Here is a 17,068-nt window from a genome sequence, read left to right on the forward strand (position 1 = left end):
CTATCTAATATATACAGTACAGACCTAAAGTTTGGACACACCTTCTCATTTAAAGATTTTTCTGTATTTTCATGACTATGAAAACTGTACATTCACACTGAAGGCATCAAAACTATGAATTAACACATGTGGAATTATATACTTAACAAAAAAGTGTGAAACAACTGAAAATATGTCTTATATTCTAGGTTCTTCAAAGTAGCCACCTTTGGCTTTGATGACTGCTTTGCACACTCTTGATGAGCTTCAAGAGGTAGTCACCGGAAATGGTCTTCCAACAATCTTGAAGGAGTTCCCAGAGATGCTTAGCACTTGTTGGCCCTTTTGCCTTCACTCTGCGGTCCAGCTCACCCCAAACCATCTCGATTGGGTTCAGGTCTGGTGACTGTGGAGGCCATGTCATCTGGCGTAGCACCCCATTACTCTCCTTCTTGGTCAAATAGCCCTTACACAGCCTGGAGGTGTGTTTGGGGTCATTGTCCTGTTGAAAAATAAATGATGGTCCAACTAAACGCAAACCAGATGCAATAGGATGCCGCTGCAAGATGCTGTGGTAGCCATGCTGGTTCAGAATGCCTTCAATTTTGAATAAATCCCCAACAGTGTCACCAGCAAAGCACCCCCACACCATCACACCTCCTCCTCCATGCTTCACGGTGGGAACCAGGCATGTAGAGTCCATCCGTTCACCTTTTCTGTGTCGCACAAAGACACGTTGGTTGGAACCAAAGATCCCAAATTTGGACTCATCAGACCAAAGCACAGATTTCCACTGGTCTAATGTCCATTCCTTGTGTTCTTTAGCCCAAACAAGTCTCTTCTGCTTGTTGCCTGTCCTTAGCAGTGGTTTCCTAGTAGCTATTTTACCATGAAGGCCTGCTGCACAAAGTCTCCTCTTAACAGTTGTTGTAGAGATGTGTCTGCTGCTAGAACTCTGTGTGGCATTGACCTGGTTTCTAATCTGAGCTGCTGTTAACCTGCGATTTCTGAGGCTGGTGACTGGGATAAACTTATCCTCAGAAGCAGAGGTGACTCTTGGTCTTCCTTTCCTGGGGCGGTCCTCATGTGAGCCAGTTTCTTTGTAGCGCTTGATGGTTTTTGCAACTGCACTTGGGGACACTTTCAAAGTTTTCCCAATTTTTCGGACTGACTGACCTTCATTTCTTAAAGTAATGATGGCCACTCGTTTTTCATTACTTAGCTGCTTTATTCTTGCCATAATACAGATTCTAAAAGTCTATTCAGTAGGACTATCAGCTGTGTATCCACCAGACTTCTGCACAACACAACTGATGGTCCCAACCCCATTTATAAGGCAAGAAATCCCACTTATTAAACCTGACAGGGCACACCTGTGAAGTGAAGACCATTTCCGGTGACTACCTCTTGAAGCTCATCAAGAGAATGCCAAGAGTGTGCAAAGCAGTCATCGAAGCAAAAGGTGGCTACTTTGAAGAACCTAGAATATAAAACATATTTTCAGTTGTTTCACACTTTTTTGTTAAGTATATAATTCCACATGTGTTAATTCATAGTTTTGATGCCTTCAGTGTGAATGTACAATTTTCATAGTCATGAAACTACAGAAAAATCTTTAAATGAGAAGGTGTGTCCAAACTTTTGGTCTGTACTGTATGTTTCTGAAGAAAAAAAATGGCCACTTGAGAATATTAGATTGATAGGATAAGCAGCGAAAACAGTAGGCCTCAAGCCTAAGAACAAATACCTGTGTTGCCCATAGCAACCAGATTCCAGCTTCAATCTTCAGTATCTGACAATGAATGAAGGCCTCTGATTGGTTGCTGGGGGCGTTGAACCAAGGGACACTTTTTTAATGGATGCCAAAATGCTAATTTGCCATACGACAACCAAAAAAGATCAGTGGCAGCCATCCTAGGAACATTTAGCAAGAGGGTAGTCTCATTGTTGCCAGAATATGGCATCACTTTACCAGATGTCTGGGGCCCCATATACATAAAGACTGTAACTGTCGGCCGAACCTGTCGATAACAAAGAGTTCGGCCTTAACCCTGCTGGTCCCATGGCCGATCAAGTGCCGTACATCCTTCATATGACCGCTGCAGCCAATCACTGGCATCACTGCAGGAGTATAACTGTACTGGGTACTGCAGGTGTTGCAGTCACTTCTCAGGACTTGGAGATATGATATGAGAATGCAAATTCTATTTAAAAAAAAAAACAACAGTGAAAGTTGGCACCACGAGCTTCAGGTTAGGACTCATACAGATATAAGATTTCTTGCGTATGAGAAAATCAGACCAATTAAAGTCTGGTCCGAGTGTCCTCCAATTTTCTCATATGTGGAAAAATAAAAATTGTCCATCTTCTACATCACGGATGTCAAACTCAAGCACACAGTGGGCCAAAATGATAAACTTGGACAAAGCTGCAGGCCAATCAGTATAAAGGGCCCCACACAGTCCTCCATACAGAATAATGGGCCCCACAACGGTCCTCCGCGCAGTGTACTGGGCCCCACAACGGTCCTCCGCGCAGTGTACTGGGCCCCACAACGGTCCACCGCGCAGTGTACTGGGCCCCACAGCGCTCCTCCGCGCAGTGTACTGGGCCCCACAGCGCTCCTCCGCGCAGAGTACTGGGCCCCACAGCGCTCCTCCGCGCAGAGTACTGGGCCCCACAGCGCTCCTCCGCGCAGAGTACTGGGCCCCACAGCGCTCCTCCGCGCAGAGTACTGGGCCCCACAGCGCTCCTCCGCGCAGTGTACTGGGCCCCACAGCGCTCCTCCGCGCAGTGTGCTGGGCCCCACAGCGCTCCTCCGCGCAGTGTACTGGGCCCCACAGCGCTCCTCCGCGCAGTGTGCTGGGCCCCACAGCGCTCCTCCGCGCAGTGTACTGGGCCCCACAGCGCTCCTCCGCGCAGTGTACTGGGCCCCACAGCGCTCCTCCGCGCAGTGTACTGGGCCCCACAGCGCTCCTCCGCGCAGTGTACTGGGCCCCACAGCGCTCCTCCGCGCAGTGTACTGGGCCCCACAACGCTCCTCCGCGCAGTGTAATGGGCCCCACAACGCTCCTCCGCGCAGTGTAATGGGCCCCACAACGGTCCTCCGCGCAGTGTACTGGGCCCCACAACGGTCCTCCGTACAGTGTACTGGGCCCCACACGGTCCTCCGTACAGTGTACTGGGCCCCACACGGTCCTCCGTACAGTGTACTGGGCCCCACAACGGTCCTCCGTACAGTGTACTGGGCCCCACAACGGTCCTCCGTACAGTGTACTGGGCCCCACAACGGTCCTCCGTACAGTGTACTGGGCCCCACACGGTCCTCCGTACAGTATAATGGCCCCACAACGGTCCTCCGCGCAGTGTACTGGGCCCCACAACGGTCCTCCGCGCAGTGTACTGGGCCCCACAACGGTCCTCCGTACAGTGTACTGGGCCCCACACGGTCCTCCGTACAGTGTACTGGGCCCCACACGGTCCTCCGTACAGTGTACTGGGCCCCACAACGGTCCTCCGTACAGTGTACTGGGCCCCACAACGGTCCTCCGTACAGTGTACTCAGCCCCACAACGGTCCTCCGTACAGTGTACTGGGCCCCACACGGTCCTCCGTACAGTATAATGGCCCCACACGGTCCTCCGTACATTATAATGGCCCCACACAGTCCTCCATACAGAGTAATGGGCCCCACATAGTCCTCCATATAGAGTAATGGGCCCCACATAGTCCTCCATACAGTATAATGGGCCCCACATAGTCCTCCATACAGTATAATGGCCCCACATAGTCCTCCATACAGTATAATGGTCCCCACATAGTCCTCCATACAGTATAATGGTCCCCACATAGTCCTCCATACAGTATAATGGTCCCCACATAGTCCTCCATACAGAATAATAGCCCCACATAGTCCTCCATACAGAATAATAGCCCCACATAGTCCTCCATATAGAATAATGGCCCCACATAGTCCTCCATACAGTATAATGGTCCCACATAGTCCTCCATACATTGATCAAAACCTCGGATCAAAATTGGACATCTCCGACATTTTCGTTCTGAGGCACATGTACAAATGCGGAGCGTGAAAATCACGGATAGCGCTCGTACGTGACAATCGAACGTCTGAATGAGGCCTTAGGTCCGCCAAAAAATGCAGCTATGTGAACAGCCTCAGAGACTATAGTGGGGGATTATTCTATCCTTGTAAAGCGACATCTGAACGAGGCCGTACGACACTGCCCATGTGGCCACATGTGAGGATGGATTCGGACTGCCGTAGTATTGAAAAAACCGGGCCAGTCGTCCATGAATCGCAGCCATGAGCGGCCCCTTGTGCTCCCGCGATGTGGACGGTGCCGCGGGTCCCTCTACATTATATGCACTATAGGGCTGTGTTCACACATCCGATTTTCATTCAGAAAACTGGGATATTTATCTTTTTTTCCACCCATATTTCTACATCAAAAGTTTAAAATGTCCATGATCAAAGTTTTCTATAAGGTAATGTAGCAGTAAGAATCGGACGCTATACGGATGATCCGTATTCTTTGTGTGCGCCCATTCACATCAGCCAGTCTCTTCCGAAGTACTGGGCAGCTACACAATCAGTTTTGTGGCCTGAATCTTACAGCAGCCGGACGATCGGATGCCGGATCAGGGATGTGCACATACACGGAATAGCCCCGGTCATCCCCCGTCCGGCAGACGCTCCGCTGCCGTGTGTGGCGGTGCAGGCTCGGGGCTCCCCCTCCGCCCGCAGCCGGGCGGCATGGGTGTGTAGTGTGTGCAGGAAGAGGCGGGCCTGTGCTCCGGGAGGCCGGCTCTGTCACCGAGCACTGCACGGCCATCCCGGGAGAGTGCAACTAGCGGCTGACTGCACGGAGCGCTGCCGCAGACACCGAGCGACGGCCGCAAAGCGCGGCGCAAAGACGACGGAAAAGACCAAAAGGCGCCCGGAGTGCGAGCGGCTGCAGCGGCGGCGGCCGGGCGGGGGAGATCCAGCCCCTGGAGGAAGAGGAGGGGGCAGAAGAGGCGCCTCTATCTCAGGAGAGGACACGGGAGCAGGAGCCGGAGCTGCACCCAACTACTTTGCGACTATTTTGGAAGCTGAGCGCGACCACTGCTGCAGAATCCACCACCGGGACCCCGGAGAGAGGAAAAGTTTCCACCTTCCCCCTGTGATCATGGCTACGTGACCACCTGGCTGCACATAAAGGGGGGCCCTGCACTTCCCGGGACCCTCTATGGGATGCCCTATGGATGTATATGGCACACAGGCTTTACTCATTTAAAGGGGCAGTGTGTGTATAAAGTAGCGCTCTCCGCTCAGAAAGTAACAGGATCATTACTGCAGAGTCCCAGAGCGCAGTTCTGCCATCGAGCCTCCAGGGGGCAGCCCCCATGTTGCCTTCTCCTACTGGAGGGTGAAAGGGGGCTTCTGTTAATCCAGGTGGGATCCCTCCTAAATAAAGGATACAAGCTTTTATAATTCACACAATCCAGGACTGGCGAAAGATGTCCTCCTCACCGGAGAAGGGTATGGCCAACCGGCAGGAGAAGCTGGAGACCGTCCTGAGGAACCCACGCTCGCCCATCAATATAGAGAGTCTGCTGGTAAGTGGCTGCTGCTGCGGAGGGTGCGGGCAGTGCCCTGGCTTTCGGAGGGTGCGGGCAGTGCCGTGACTTTGCGGAGGTTGCGGGCAGTGCCGTGGCTGCGTTGGTTGAGGCCTTCACAGAAACCAGCTTAATTTTAAGTTGCCCCTGCCCCGTCCATTTAGTGCCCGTCACTTATTGATATTGTGCCACCCAATCTGGTAATGGTAATTTTGCGTGGCGTGTGACATGCCCTCCTCGCTAGATGGCGATTGGAGCTATGTGATGCCACCTGCAGTTACCGATGCCATGGCTATGTGGTGCCTTCTGTGCCACCCGCAGTTTCTGATGCTATAGCTATGTGATGCCCGCCGCCCCACCCGCAGTTTCCGATGCCATTTAAGGTTGCGCTCACCTACCACCATCCAAGCCATTGGCACCGACCCCTCCCCACCACCCTACTGGCACCATCAGTGCAGTAATGGCCACCATTTATTGGGCTGTCAATGAATACATCAAAACTCTGAGCTGCCGGAGAGGTTTAGGGTCAAAAGTCTCCTTCACTTATCGGCCGAGAGAACCGGTTCTTTATAGAGGGCGAAGAAGAAGATATAGACTGGCAGGAGCGGGTCCGCCCTGGGCGTTAATCAGTAACCCGTTAGTTACTGGAGTGCACACCGATCTACTCTTCAGGAGGTGGCACGCTCTTTCCAGCACCCGCTGGTCTTCAGCGCTGTCACTGTTTTTGGTGCCTACACCAAAGTGGGCAGTCGGTTCCCCTGGGCGAGTGCCTAAAATCTTTCTTTGCATAGACTGCAGTATACAGATGAGTTCTGAATTTGTTGACGAGATTGGACACTTTATGGTCTTGTGCCCTCACCACAAAGATGGTGTATTGGGGGTGCTGCCAGCGTGATTCATATGGCACATACTAACTAGGAGATGGTTTAGACTTCCTTTGGTGGTATGGTTCTCCATCTTCGTACCCTGGCCCATGCCCGCACTCTTATATTTGCTTTCCGAGCAACACTTAACACTAATATTGTTCTTGCCCAGAGGTCGGGCTCCATATAGATGTGGTTTTGTTCTCGGGGTCTCCGGGGGCCCCAGCAGTCAGTAAGCTTTCTCCTGCCCTATAAATGAGCGAGAACTTACCAGCTTGGCCCAATCCTTTAATATGAGAGGCGTGTGATGAGGTTTTGTAGGGTTTGTATCATTCAGGAGAAATGTAATTTTTCATGGTGCCCATTAACGAGTCCACCAGAGGTGCCCATTGGAACTCTCCACTATAGAGGCTGGGATCCCTCAATACGACATCGGTGTGCACTACCCGCTCCGGCTTCGATACTCTCTGGCATCTGGACGAGGGCAGTGCGAATGCCAGCACCCTGGGCGCCCCTTGTTATTACGAGTCCTGAAATTGAAGCAGGAGCAGGGTAAAATGACTTTTTGTTCACCCCTACTAATAAAGCATTTATACTGGGGTCGTCCTGATGGGACATCACAGGAGGAAACTTTTCTGCAAAATTGCATTCAGCGCAGATCTCATTAAAGGGGGTCGTCCGACTTGGATAAAAAAAGTATCTAAAGGCAAATAATAGTATAAAAAATAGTATAAAATGAAGCGGGCTGAACCCCAGTGGCTCCAGCTTAGGCCGCTCCGTCGCCATCTGTCAGGACCGGAAATGATGACTTCCCATTATCTGGTTGCTTCACTTTTGAGGCCTATGATTGGCTGCAGTGGTCAGCATCCTATGATGTTCTGTTCCAGGCTTGAAACTGCAGCATCATATAACAGGCCTGAAAAATGGGACGTTGTCACTTTTGTTCCTGACGAAGGGCATCATAGAGGCCTGTGCTGGAGCCATGGAGGTTGTAGAGTATTATCTGCCTTTAGGGTGAAGTGAGATCGGAACGCAGTGCACGGACCGACCAGCGGTTCGCCCTACCTGAGCGTGTCGGCTGCATAGAAATGCACGAAACTGTCACGCTCAGGTTGGTAGAGCCACCTGCCAGTCTGTACGCTGCGTTCCGATCTAGCCGACGTGCACTGTGTTCCGATCTTGCTCCGATTTATACAGCCATCTGAATGAGCCCTATGAAGAATTTCGGACAAGCCCTTATAAAATAATTTTTTATGGCAGGGTTCACCACTTGTATACTTATATGGGCATTTTAGGAATCATTAAGCTTTTTGGCAGGTCGCAGACATCCGAATACAGACTGGCCGCGAGTCTCCAGATCTGAACTCGGTGGCTCAGTGTATGCCTGCTGATTTCGGATCTGGAAAACAGTGTGTGGGTTATACATGGCGGTCCTCGCTCTTTTCTATGAAATTTGGCTTTACGCTTGAAATGCAAGGTCCAAATGGGACAGGGAAAAAAAAAATCTGACTTGGATTTTTCATTGTGAATCTCCAGCAGAAATCTGCGTATTTTACAACCAGATTTGCGCTGAATTTCACCCAAAATTTTGCAAAAGGAGAAATATGTAAAAACTTAAGGAATTGAGGTGCTTCAGATTTCAAATCCACACCGCAAAACCATTTACTGCCGGATATTTTACCGTAGCGCGGGAAATGTGGGGTTTGTCACAATCTCATCCACTTTGCTGCCGTTGTGATATGCTGCAGATTTTCCGCTCACGAATCTGGACAGGAATTCGCATCGAATTCAGATGTCGGCGTCCAGTGATCTCTGCAATGACCGTGGGTCTCCAGACATATGAAACTGTCGAGTCTGGGTCAAGAGACCTGCGGACAGCTGGACTCTTGTTTCACATGGTCATGGGTAGAGATGAGGGAACCCAAACTGTGAAGTTCGGGTTTCTTACCGGACACCTAGCATGCTTAACTCCGAACACAGACTTCTCCTGGAAGTCCCTTTTACAGTTTGGGAGTACGAGGGAGAGAGAGAGATTTTCCAGCTCTAAAGTTTGGGTCCCCCTTGATTTCAATGGGGTTTGGGTTCAAGTTCGGGTACCCGAACCAAACTTTTGACTAAAGTTCAGTTGGGTACCAGAACCCAAACTTCCATAGGTCTGCTCATCCCTAGTCATGGGTTCATGCTCTGAGCAGAACACCCGGCCCAATCGCCAGGTGTCCAAATTTCGCTAAATGACAATGTGAAGATGTAGGTGCACGTCGTAAGACCCAGCAGTTGTGCCAGGAATTCTGATGCGAGCACGGGCACTGGCCTATGTGACCCAGACAGAAAATTGGCCTCTTATTATAGTACCGGCATCATAGATGAGATTTTAGGACTTGCTGCAATATTTTCAGGACGCTCCATGTCCCAGTTGGGACGATTTGATCATCACTGCCTAATATAGTCACAGACTAAGGGGACCTGGTATTATTAGGGGATGCACGTTTTACGTTTATATGGCGCTGTGCCAAATTAGATCACTTACTGTATTTTCTGCGGGTGACATAAGCGTGCCAATGTGTGCTGACCCCACGGAGCGCTTCCAGAAGGGATGTCTGATGCTGGTGCCAAGATTGCTTGGACTTGATTCTGATGGGATTTCTCTCCGCGAGCTGCTCCAGATATCTGTAGGTGTTAATGGCTGATTCCGACAACCGGCATTTATAGGATGCACCACAAATAGTTCTGATCCATTGGAACCGGGACCAGACATTTATATTTAGGCATTTCTATTTCCGGAATATACGCCTTTTTTAAGCAGTGGTATTTGGGTGGAAACATGAATGACTTTCTTTGGAGTCTTAAAAATTGGGTGGGAACTGGAATAATGGCCTAACAATAAGGCAAAAAATAACTTAAATGTTTTTTTTCCGTTTTAGAAAACCCCAGTTCCTTAGCTGTAGTTGTGTTTTTTTTTTTTTTAACTAACTGAGCTCACTTACCCTCCCCAGGTCCAGGGCTCAGTCTGCATTATCTATGATTGTCTGCAGTGCTGAGTAATCGAGCTTGGGCGGCTTTTGCAGTCAACTCAGTCAGAACCTCTAAGCTCCAATTACTGACTGCAGCGCTGTTGATGTGACATCAGCGCTGCAGACAATCACAGATACCAGGAGCAGCGGCACAAACTCTTTGCTAGACCCAGGGAGGGCGAGTAATGCACGGCTTGTTTGTTCTGTTTAAACTATCCCCAGGAGTTTTTGGAAATTTGAAAACCTCTTTTAAGCCTTGACGTAACCATTATTCCACTCCTTTGCACTTATTGCCTGACACAATAGTCACCTTGGTGGCACAAGGCGAAGGATTTAGGTATGATTTTCTGGGCATATGTATGTACAATTTTGAAATGTGTGAGACCAATCCAAAAATTGACAAATCGGTGGTGAACATCTCCTCGAATGGATTAAGTAACCAGCGAAACACTGAGTTGCGCGTCTTCCGCTGCAGAGGGCCGTATCTGCCGTCCATGTTGTTTAATACGAGGGTCTTCGTACATAACCCTTTAGTAATGTGTCACAAGTCTTCTCACAGAAAAGCGTCTGCCGCTGCCAAGATTGTGTCTGCGGAGGAGCTGTGAGCCAACTTCCTCTGCCCCCAGACTTCACAGCCCTGATCTGTTCCCAGGCCCGGCCTTCTCCTCCCCGCTCTTCCTCTGTCAGCACAGATGACACTTCACTCCTTGTCACAGCTGCCTGCTCCTTCTTTATCTCAGTGTGGAATATTCCTTACAAGTACTTTCTTCATTTTTCACACTGCTGCTATCTGGTTCTCGAGTCTTGTACATATAGAGATGTCTCTTATTAAAGTGAGCCTGTCAGACCGTTCATGTTGGCCAAACCGCAGGCAGCATTGATTGCAGCCAGGTATATTAGTCTTTGAGAAATATGCTTTGAAGATCCGGCCGGGGACCATAGCTGGAGACGAGATTAGTCCGGCTCTTCCCAGCGCTGATGCAGTGGACTGACAGATGTCTCCCCTGTGTGTACATAGATGATTAACAGGTCTCTCCGAGAGAATGACCTGTCAGTCAACTGTAGCAGCGCTGGGAAGAGCCGGCCAAGGGCGGAGCCGGACTCCTTTCTTTTATGCCTATAGTCCCCAGCCAGATCTTCAAAGTATATTTTATCTGGCGTTTTGGAGAATAATATAGCTGGCTGCAATCCCCATCATAAAAAAAACAAATACTTACCTCCCAGACCGACATTGCTCCTCCAATGTTGGTGCTGTGTTTCCTGACTGTTACGTGATAATGTTATGTCACACAAACGCTGCAACCGATCAGTGGCCGTTTGAATATTCCGTCAAAGCCGATGTCCGCTGTGATGGAATAGTGAAGGCTACATGTGAACAAGTCCTTAGGCTGCATTCACATGCCCATGCTACATTATTCTTGATTTCTGGACCGGTCGCAGGTCCACTGACCCAAACTCAACAGCCTCATCGGCACTTACGAAGCTGTTGAGTTTGGCTCCGCAGACCTACGGTTGGTCTCTAAACTGCGGTCTGTTCACAGACTGCATGTGAATTCAGCCTTATCCACAACAAATGTTTGATCACTGACCGGTACGGGGCCTCAAACTGGGGCGCCATCTGATTCCCGAAATGGGTTGGCCGTCTATGCACAGCAAATCTCCACAGTAATGACTGGGAGTCACAGAAAGAGCCGAGTACAGCCCTGTCCATTTTTTTTTTTTGCAACATGCATAAACTATTTATTGGTGAAATATAACTATGAATAATTAATGGGAATAACTCACCATCTTGGGTGTATTGCATCCATAATAATGAAATATTTTTATTCTCTTGGGTATTATGTTGTGGCCTTATCTGCCATGTTTTTGGGCCGGTATTAGATTCCCAGCTAATATTGTTACTAGATCAAGTACACTCTTGGTGTACCTGATTTTACATGTGAGGATACAAGCTTCAACTTTTTACCTCCATGTCCAAGAAACCATAATGGGGACTTTTAGATTCCAATGTGTTGGCAAGTATCATTACTGTCTATGAAGCGAAATGCTATATTGCTTGTTGCATCCTGACACCCTCCCAATTTTATAGGAAAAATCAATATAATGGTGCCATTATATAAACTATATTGGGTCTCTGTGAGATTGTTGATTTAAGGGTTTCATGCTACGTGAAGAATTGTGCTGTGTATGTATATAATATATATATTAAAGTGATAGATCACCTATCTGAACTTTTGGCGCCGGATTCCCTCTATAATAACTTGTCAAACACCTCTGATATCCTCATCCAAGGCCTTTTCAGGCCGGCTCAGGCAGCTCTGTGCTGTCTGAGTATTCAGGGAGCATAGCTTTCAGCTACCATATGCTTTAGGAGTTTGCCACATCATTGCCTTCACTCAGCTGTCTAATAATCTCTCCTGCCTGCTATCCAGTAGTCTGCAATTACTTCCTACCTCACTCCTATGAATACTAGGGCTATTAGTACTCTCAACTCTGCCGCTACAGGTATCTGTGACCTGAATCATCGAATTAACACCACACACCAACGCCTTTGCAAGCTAGTTACCTCATGAGTATCATTCTTCTCTATTTTTGTGTGTAATCACATCTCTCCATCCACATAAACAGTTCTGCTTATCATCACTGTTATCCATTAACCATATACCTGATTGCATAGTATCTACCATTAACCATTTGCCTGCTGCAAGTCCTGGATTGTCTATGCCTCTACTGTCCCCTACATCTGGCTCTGCTTCAGCTGGTGTTTCTTGCTCTGCTTGTCCTGCATATCCTGCCGACTGTCAAGGCCCACTCTGAGAATCCCACCCATCAGCTCTCAGAAAAGCAGTTCCTTAATGTATGCACGCTGTGTGCACCAGTTTCGGTGGCTCCAAGATTAATTTGGTTTAGGAGCAGGTATTAGAGCCCACATTCCCCCTGACTGCTGTTCTTGGTAATGTCGGTAGTATAGCGTCTTATCAACTAAAATAAAATAAAATAAAAATTTCCTTTTCTCTCCCTTATTAGTCCTGTGAGGAAGTCTCCTGTGCTCAGTTTTATGGTATTCTGAGTTACTGGTTCCCAGATTAGGAATCTCATGATGTTACTCATCAGTGATTGGCTGAACGAGGATTCATTGCAGATTATTGTAATCGCTCACAATGGTCCTTTAATAGGACGCCACCATTGTAAGTCAGCTCATCAAAGTTCATCAACTGTGAGTGGCATTTTGTTAAAAAGTGGAAGCATTTAGGAACCAAAGCAGCTCGACCTTGTAGTGGAGACAATGTAAAGTTACAAAAATGGCGGTCCTGAGTGCATAAATTCCTAGTGCATAAAATTTGCCAATTCTCTGATTCAATAAATGCAAAGTTCCAAGCCTAGTTTCGTTTTCTGGCATTAACATCAGCACAAAATTGTGCACAGGGACCTTCACAGCATGGGTTTTCATGTCCGACAGCTGCTTGCAAGTCTAAAGGCCCCGTCACACTAAGCGATGCAGCAGCGATCCCAACAACGATACGACCTGTCAGGGATCGTTGCTGCATCGCTAATACATCGCTGGTGAGCTGTCAAACAGGCAGGCTCACCAGCGATGAGGGGAGCAGCGATATCGTGGAAAGAATCGTTCCACGATGTCCTGCTCCCGTTCCCAGCCTGCTGCTTAAGCAGGAGCAGGCTGGTAACTATGGTAAATATCGGGTTACTAAGTGCGCGTGTGCCTCTAGTAACCCGCTGTTTACCATGGATACCACTCTGCTACGGTGCGCTGGAGCCTCCGCTCACCGTAGCAGAGTGGTATCTATGGTAAACAGCGGGTTACTAAGTGCGCGCGTGCCCCTAGTAACCCGATATTTACCATGGTTACCAGCCAGATCGTTGGTCCCGCTGGTCACACACAGCGATGTGTGCTGGCCAGCGGGAGGCCAACGACCAAAAAATGGTCCAGGACACTTTGCAACGATCAGCGACCTCACAGCAGGGGCCTGATCGCTGCAAAGTGTCACACATAGCGACATCGCTGGTGAGGTCGCTGGTGAGTCACCAAAACCGTGACACAGCAGCGATCTCGCTAGCGATATCGCTTAGTGTGACGGGGCCTTTACATCACCAAGCACAATGCAAAGTGTTGGATGTAGTGGTGTAAAGCTGCTGCCACTGGAGGAAACGTGTCTTGTGGAGTGACAGATCACGCTTTTCTTTCTGTCAGTTTGATGGACGAGGGATAATGTTATGGGGTTGCTTTTCGAAGGTCTGACTTGGACCCTTAGTTCCAGGGAAGGGAAATCTTAATGCTTCAACATACAATGCATTTTAAACATTTCTATGCTTCTAGTTTTGTGGAAACAGTTTGGGGAAGGTCCTCTTTTGTTCCAGCATGACTGTAAGTTTTGGTGTAGAAGAGCATGACCGATCGCATAGAGCTCTGACCTAAATCCCATCCAACATCTTTGAGATGAACTACAATGGAAATTGTGAGCCCATGTAGGAATACCGTACTACCCAGAAGAGTGAGAGCTGCTATATCTGCAAAATGGGGACCAGCGATATTAATGCCTATGGATGTAGAATGGGAGCTATTAAAAGCCCGTGTAGGCTTAAAGCCCCGTTCAGACATCTGTGAGCCATGTCTTGTTCTATCTCCATTCTTCATGGATGCAACACGCACCCATTATAATTAGTGGTTGTTCACGTCTTTTGCAGTCCGCAAAAAATAAACAATGTCAGGTTTTTGTGGTCTTTCATGGCTCAAAATTACCCACACGAGTCTATGGTCCATGAGGAATCGTTGACGTCACACATTGTCATCCAGGTGTTTTCTGTCTTTAACATTGCAATGTATAGGAGAATTTTTTATTTTTATTTTTTTTTAATCCAAGAAAAATCCCTGATGGTAAAAGCAGACACTGAAGAATATCGGCTCGTCTTTTTCACTGAATGAGGCCTAATGTGTAGGGGTGCCAATACTTTTGTCCACACAGCGTTCTTTCTTCCTGTACTGTTTAATAGGCCATGAAATGAGATTTGTTGATGATGCGCAGGAATTATATGTGCAATGATGGTAGGATTTTCCACAGGGTATATTTTTGTCTTGCTGACTGGATCCATGTTCAGTGGGCTTGTTGTTAGTTGGCGTAAGCGCACACTCATGGCTCCTGCAGAAGCTGTAACCTCATCCCTCATTCATTTCTATGGTCAGTGGGCTTGTTGTAGCTGGTGTAACCGCACACTCATGGCTCCTGCAGAAGCTGTAACCTCATCCCTCATTCATTTCTATGGTCAGTGGGCTTGTTGTAGTTGGTGTAAGCGCACACTCATGGCTCCTGCAGAAGCTGTAACCTCATTCATTTCTATGGTCAGTGGGCTTGTTGTAGTTGGTGTAAGCGCGCACTCATGGCTCCTGCAGAAGCTGTAACCTCGTTCATTTCTATGGTCAGTGGGCTTGTTGTAGTTGGTGTAAGCGCACACTCATGGCTCCTGCAGAAGCTGTAACATCATCCCTCATTCATTTCTATGGTCAGTGGGCTTGTTGTAGCTGGTGTAACCGCACACTCATGGCTCCTGCAGAAGCTGTAACCTCATCCCTCATTCATTTCTATGGTCAGTGGGCTTGTTGTAGTTGGTGTAAGCGCACACTCATGGCTCCTTCAGAAGCTGTAACCTCATCCCTCATTCATTTCTATGGTCAGTGGGCTTGTTGTAGTTGGTGTAAGCGCGCACTCATGGCTCCTGCAGAAGCTGTAACCTCATTCATTTCTATGGTCAGTGGGCTTGTTGTAGTTGGTGTAAGCGCACACTCATGGCTCCTGCAGAAGCTGTAACATCATCCCTCATTCATTTCTATGGTCAGTGGGCTTGTTGTAGTCGGTGTAAGCGCGCACTCATGGCTCCTGCAGAAGCTGTAACCTCATTCATTTCTATGGTCAGTGGGCTTGTTGTAGTTGGTGTAAGCGCACACTCATGGCTCCTGCAGAAGCTGTAACATCATCCCTCATTCATTTCTATGGTCAGTGGGCTTGTTGTAGTTGGTGTAAGCACACACTCATGGCTCCTGCAGAAGCTGTAACCTCATCCCTCATTCATTTCTACGGTCAGTGGGCTTGTTGTAGTTGGTGTAAGCGCACACTCATGGCTCCTGCAGAAGCTGTAACCTCATCCCTCATTCATTTCTATGGTCTGTGGGCTTGTTGTAGTTGGTGTAAGCGCGCACTCATGGCTCCTGCAGAAGCTGTAACCTCATTCATTTCTATGGTCAGTGGGCTTGTTGTAGTTGGTGTAAGCGCACACTCATGGCTCCTGCAGAAGCTGTAACATCATCCCTCATTCATTTCTATGGTCAGTGGGCTTGTTGTAGTTGGTGTAAGCGCGCACTCATGGCTCCTGCAGAAGCTGTAACCTCATTCATTTCTATGGTCAGTGGGCTTGTTGTAGTTGGTGTAAGCGCACACTCATGGCTCCTGCAGAAGCTGTAACATCATCCCTCATTCATTTCTATGGTCAGTGGGCTTGTTGTAGTTGGTGTAAGCGCGCACTCATGGCTCCTGCAGAAGCTGTAACATCATCCCTCATTCATTTCTATGGTCAGTGGGCTTGTTGTAGTTGGTGTAAGCACACACTCATGGCTCCTGCAGAAGCTGTAACCTCATCCCTCATTCATTTCTATGGTCAGTGGGCTTGTTGTAGTTGGTGTAAGCGCACACTCATGGCTCCTGCAGAAGCTGTAACCTCATCCCTAATTCATTTCTATGGTCAGTGGGCTTGTTGTAGTTGGTGTAAGCGCACACCCATGGCTCCTGCAGAAGCTGTAACCTCATTCATTTCTATGGTCAGTGGGCTTGTTGTAGTTGGTGTAAGCGCGCACTCATGGCTCCTGCAGAAGCTGTAACCTCATTCATTTCTATGGTCAGTGGGCTTGTTGTAGTTGGTGTAAGCGCACACTCATGGCTCCTGCAGAAGCTGTAACCTCATCCCTCATTCATTTCTATGGTCAGTGGGCTTGTTGTAGTTGGTGTAAGCGCACACTCATGGCTCCTGCAGAAGCTGTAACCTCATCCCTCATTCATTTCTATGGTCAGTGGGCTTGTTGTAGTTGGTGTAAGCGCGCACTCATGGCTCCTGCAGAAGCTGTAACCTCATTCATTTCTATGGTCAGTGGGCTTGTTGTAGTTGGTGTAAGCGCACACTCATGGCTCCTGCAGAAGCTGTAACCTCATTCATTTCTATGGTCAGTGGGCTTGTTGTAGTTGGTGTAAGCGCACACTCATGGCTCCTGCAGAAGCTGTAACATCATCCCTCATTCATTTCTATGGTCAGTGGGCTTGTTGTAGTTGGTGTAAGCGCACACTCATGGCTCCTGCAGAAGCTGTAACCTCATCCCTCATTCATTTCTACGGTCAGTGGGCTTGTTGTAGTTGGTGTAAGCGCACACTCATGGCTCCTGCAGAAGCTGTAACCTCATCCCTCATTCATTTCTATGGTCTGTGGGCTTGTTGTAGTTGGTGTAAGCGCGCACTCATGGCTCCTGCAGAAGCTGTAACCTCATTCATTTCTATGGTCAGTGGGCTTGTTGTAGTTGGTGTAAGCGCACACTCATGG

General features: G+C 48.5%; 1 protein-coding gene across 2 annotated transcripts in view; it reads left to right on the plus strand.

Annotated features, from left to right (window-relative positions):
* Window positions 1-4,749: 4,749 nt before the first annotated feature.
* The window catches only part of ROCK2 (Rho associated coiled-coil containing protein kinase 2), a 163,392-nt gene continuing 151,073 nt past the window's right edge, over window positions 4,750-17,068 (plus strand). The window contains exon 1 of one of the 2 annotated variants that reach the window (XM_073674151.1): window positions 4,750-5,598. In XM_073674151.1, the coding sequence (XP_073530252.1) occupies window positions 5,500-5,598 (99 nt within the window). In that variant the 5' untranslated portion in view covers window positions 4,750-5,499. The remainder of the gene's footprint in view (window positions 5,599-17,068) is intronic. The other variant, XM_073674152.1, reaches the window with a different exon arrangement.

Source organism: Phyllobates terribilis, unplaced genomic scaffold, assembly GCF_046119375.1.
Source record: "Phyllobates terribilis strain yellow unplaced genomic scaffold, ASM4611937v1 Scaffold_3__8_contigs__length_932513732, whole genome shotgun sequence".
NCBI classification, from domain to species: domain Eukaryota; kingdom Metazoa; phylum Chordata; class Amphibia; order Anura; family Dendrobatidae; genus Phyllobates; species Phyllobates terribilis.